The sequence below is a fragment of the Notothenia coriiceps genome, unplaced genomic scaffold (genome assembly GCF_000735185.1).
Source record: "Notothenia coriiceps isolate Sejong01 unplaced genomic scaffold, NC01 NC01_scaffold00017492, whole genome shotgun sequence".
Lineage (NCBI taxonomy): Eukaryota > Metazoa > Chordata > Actinopteri > Perciformes > Nototheniidae > Notothenia > Notothenia coriiceps.
The window spans coordinates 1-4,532 of record NW_011350193.1 but is presented as its reverse complement, the minus strand read 5'-3'; the positions used below and the strand labels follow the sequence as shown (position 1 = coordinate 4,532).

The 4,532-nt window shown below is 40.2% G+C and overlaps 1 protein-coding gene across 1 annotated transcript; it reads left to right on the top strand.

Annotated features, from left to right (window-relative positions):
• Positions 1-246: 246 nt before the first annotated feature.
• LOC104950405 (1-phosphatidylinositol 4,5-bisphosphate phosphodiesterase beta-4-like) lies at positions 247-4,294 on the top strand (the record flags this gene model as incomplete). The annotated part of the gene is made up of 9 exons (XM_010776923.1): positions 247-403; positions 485-534; positions 927-992; positions 1,555-1,670; positions 1,920-1,995; positions 2,339-2,514; positions 2,690-2,791; positions 2,920-2,977; positions 3,516-4,294. Coding segments are annotated over 9 exons (924 nt in total), but the record flags the coding sequence as incomplete, so codon positions are not given.
• Between the last annotated feature and the right edge of the window lie 238 nt (positions 4,295-4,532).

The following is a 4,532-nucleotide window of genomic DNA, read 5'->3' as shown; positions in this document are numbered from 1 at the left end:
CCTGTTCGGTAGAAAGAAATGCATGAAACACACACACACACACACACACACACACACACACACACACACACACACACACACACTTCGGTTTGAGTTAATAGAAAATGCTCAGCTCCATTTGCAGAACTGTACCTGATTGACTGGGCAACACTTATGTTACCTCTTATAGCTAAGTTTTAAACTCTGTATACCTGCATCCAAATAACAATGTGCCTTACCATCTGATTGAATTATTTCTTTTTGTAGAATGACATAGCAGACGTTCCCAGTGGAAGCTCAAAGAATGACAAGAAGGGGAAAGGGAAAGGAGACACGGTGAAGGCCAACGTCACACCGCAGGCCAGCTCGGACATGGCCCAGAGCTCCAACTCGGCTCACAATAACAACGCAGAAAACAAAAAGGGTATACACTGACTCTTAAACACACTAAAGGCATACATATGAACGTTTGTTGTTAAAACATGACTTTTCCATGCTGTTTCAGATACTGCACTCGTGCCTAATGTCAGCATTGAGGACTTAAAACTAATGAAGGTGGGTAACTGAACAACTTACTCTAAACACAGGGCTCAGTCTGTAGGACAGAAAAGGTGGAAGAGTTATAGAATGTGTAATCATGTTGGTTGAAATGTTATTATTTTCAAAATAAGAACCAACAGAGGTTTGCTTTATTGAAGTTATTGCTAAACAATCATGTTGTAAAGTAAAAGTGAAAAGTTACGGTCACATTACATTGCCATTTGAGGACATTTTCCCATACTCTGTAAAATGATGGTCATATTCCTGACGTAGGTAATCGTACAGGTTTCATAAAAGGAGAATGATAAAGAGTAATATGTTTAAATATGATGTATACTGTGTACTCAAAGGCTACTCTCAACATGACCTGTAACCAGATTAATAATAGCACTTCTCCCCCTCTGCAGACGTACCTTAAATTGATTAAAAAGCAACAGAAGGAGCTCAACACTTTAAAGAAGAAGCAGGCAAAGGTGGGTGATTGTGTGAGAGCCGACCTGTTAGTAGTGCAAAGAGGCCGCTGCTTATTCCGGACCCTCATTGATGCTCCGCCTTTCATCTCTCACTGCTTCATCCCTGTGTTCGCCTGCACACACACACCCACGCACGCACGCGCACGCACACACACACAGTCTGTCCACATCATCAATGTTTAGTAAGAAATTATACTTGCTAAGGTGCTTTTCCTTTGACCAGAGCGTACCATAGCGACCGTGGTGAGTGTTCGCTCATTCACAGTGGCTCATTAATTATCATAGTATTAGGTACTATTGCATAACCCATGGATACAAGTGCCATCCAGACCCATCTGTTGACTGTTTGAAGACAACTGTTGGCTCATAACTAGATGTAGACAACAACATATTATTATTTTCAAAAATTACTATCAAAGATTTTTATTGTAGCTGCCTGCTTTTCTATCATATCTGTCTCTAAATTATTCTCAAATATGCTCATGGAGGAAGTTGATGGCTACAACTGCAATTCAAAAGTAGAAATAAATACTTGGTGATTAACATGTTGTTGTTTCAATAGGATCAAAGTGCAATGCAGAAAGCCCACTGCACCCAGGTGGACAAGATGGTGTCACAGAATGAGAAGGAGAAGACCTCCCTGGAGAAACTACTAGAGAAAGCCATTAAAAAACGAGGGTAAACGCAAGGAAAGCAACAGACATGAAAATAATCAATCATGTATACATGTGTCTGCTACCTTATTTTATTCATAATAAATCATGTATTCTTAACCACAATGTCTTGAAAACATAAATATTAAAGAAACAACTTTTAGACAACCTTTTGGAAATCTAAAGCAGATTTAGTTTGTGACTAAAACAAGGTCTCTTTAAAAGTTCAACAATCACATTTGCCCTTCATGATCTTATGGTGGTTTCCTCACAGGGAAAACAACTGCCAAGAGCTGAAGAAGGAGACGGAGGATAAGATCCAAACACTGACCGCTGATCACAAAATCAAGGTAACTTTTTACCCCAAAACAAGCCTCCTTTTTTCAGTGTTGGAAAGTCAATTATATCATGATTTTACTAAATGAATAAGGATACTCTCTAAACATGGTTTTACCTTTTTGCACTTGGCAATTTATCATTCATCTTAAAAAAGAAAACAAGAAACAAATGTGTCCATTGGTGCTTTGGGAGCAGTAGTCTGCACCATAATGTGATTCACTCTGAGTTATCAGGGATGGTATTGTTTTGAGCTGTGAGTGACGAAACCGGGATACGACCCAACCCTCGCTGTGATGTGAAGGGCCTGGAGTCACATTGACTGAGGTGTGTATCTGGAACTGTGTGTGTATGCAGGTAAAGGACATCACAGCACAGCATACTAAAGAGTGGTCCGAGCTGATCAGCAGCCACAGCAGCGAGGAGCAGGGGATGAAGGACGGCCACGTCACACAGCAGTGCGAACACCTCAAGAAACTCCTGACCACCGTGCAGGAGCAGCAGACCGTGCAGCTCAAACTCATCCACGAACGGTGAGAGGCTCACTCTCACTCACACACACACACACACACACACACACACACACACACACACCATTTACTGCAGGTGACCTGATTCCAAGAGGCTAACTCAAAGTCCCAGTCACCTTACTGTCGCTGTAAATGCCGGGTCTTCATCTACATGTGGCTGCTTGTTCTACAATTTCAGGCAGGGCAAAGAGATGCGTGCCAACCAGGCCAAGATGTCCATGGAAAACAGTAAAGCCATCAGCCAGGACAAGTCCATCAAAAACAAGGCAGAGAGAGAGAGGTGGGTCACACACACACATATACGTATACTGTATCCATCTATAATGATTAGTAATTCATTTGGAGAAGTGGTTTGTTGTGATTGTTTTGAGCCAATTGTTATACCATGATCATGTTTTTGCTATTCAGGAGAGTGCGAGAGTTAAACAGCAGCAACACCAAGAAGTTCCTGGATGAGAGGAAGAGGGTAGGTTGTTTTTACCCTTTCCTTCTTTGAACACTAAGCTAAGAAATATACCAGTAAATCTCACATTTGAAGTCATAATGAATATATATTAATGCCATTGAAATGTTTGGGTGTCTGTTACTACTTCAGTATTGTTACATTTCTAAGGAAACATTCCCACTTTAAAAAAAAAAAAGATGGAACTGGTCTTAAATGAAACAAGGCCTTTTACTGCTACTGAAAATATTTCATGACTTTTGTTTTGCTTACTTAACAGCAGTAGTCGTGACAACAAGTGTTAAACCTCTTGATTTGATGTTGCATAATGAACTAACACTATGTGACAACCTGTAGTGCAGGGCTTTTTACTCATGTGTGTTGATCACTACAACAAATAGAAGATGAATTTAAATCAACTTTGTTGGGTAGATTTATTTTGTAATCTTAATTTTGTGTACAGCGATCTTTGACTAAAAGTCATGGCTTGAGACTGTGTTATTATTGAAAGTTGTCATCAGTAACTGGGATTTGATTATGTTGTGTCCCTGTGTGTCTGCAGCTGGCCATGAAGCTACAGAAAGAGATGGAGCAGCTACAGAAAAACCAGAGAGAACAGTTGGAGAAACTGGAGAAGTTCAATGAGCAGGTACAACAAGTTACAGAGCCCACAGGCAGAGTGTAAATAACATTGGAGGCTGGGGACTAGCGCAGTTACCTGGCTGATTTCTTCACTATATGATGGAGGCACTTTCTGTCTTCTGTGATGTAACCCTAATAGGTTTTTGTAGGACGTTTTCCATATGACTGGCCTCAGAAATTTCCCAGACTACCGAGAAAGAACAATGTTGCTCTCAAAGAATAAATAGTCAACTTTCAAGTCTCAAAGTCTCAACACACAATATTATTCCTACATTGAGAGTTTATTCTGTACAACACTTGACTGCACCGTGTCCATCTTCCATACATGCAGATAGAAAAAAGCAACATTATGTAGGAATTGGTATTTTTGATTAATTGGAGTGCAAGTCATGTACACTTGCGTATACACATGCATTTGTTATGATCAAAAAGTTGTTATGATAACATTAGTAATGATCAAACCTAGCGATCCAAAGCTCCTGTGCTAAACTAACCAATGCTCAGAGTTCCCAGTCCTGGCAACACGACTAACTGAGCTAACGGCTAGCTTAACAGGAGTTAGCTGTTAGCATCACTTAAGCAACAAGTTAAGCTATCATTTGTTATAAAAATAAAGCAAGGCAGGGCAGACAGAGGACAACAGGACCAGTCAATCAAATAGGATCCAGTCTTTCCAACATCAACTAGGTCAGGGGTTCCCAAACTTTTCAGACCGCGACCCCCAAAATAACAGTGCCGGAGACTGGCGACCCCCTGTCGACTGGGGGGGGTGCTAGTGAATTAATTTCAGTTTTCCGCACTCTCGTGGGAGTGTCATTATTGTCTCACTAGTCCGCCCCTGAAAATGTCTATGCAAACGTTAGTATTAATAATAATTTTTTTTTTTAAATTATAAAAAAAATGAATCAATTTTTTTATTTTTTTTTATTTTCCATTT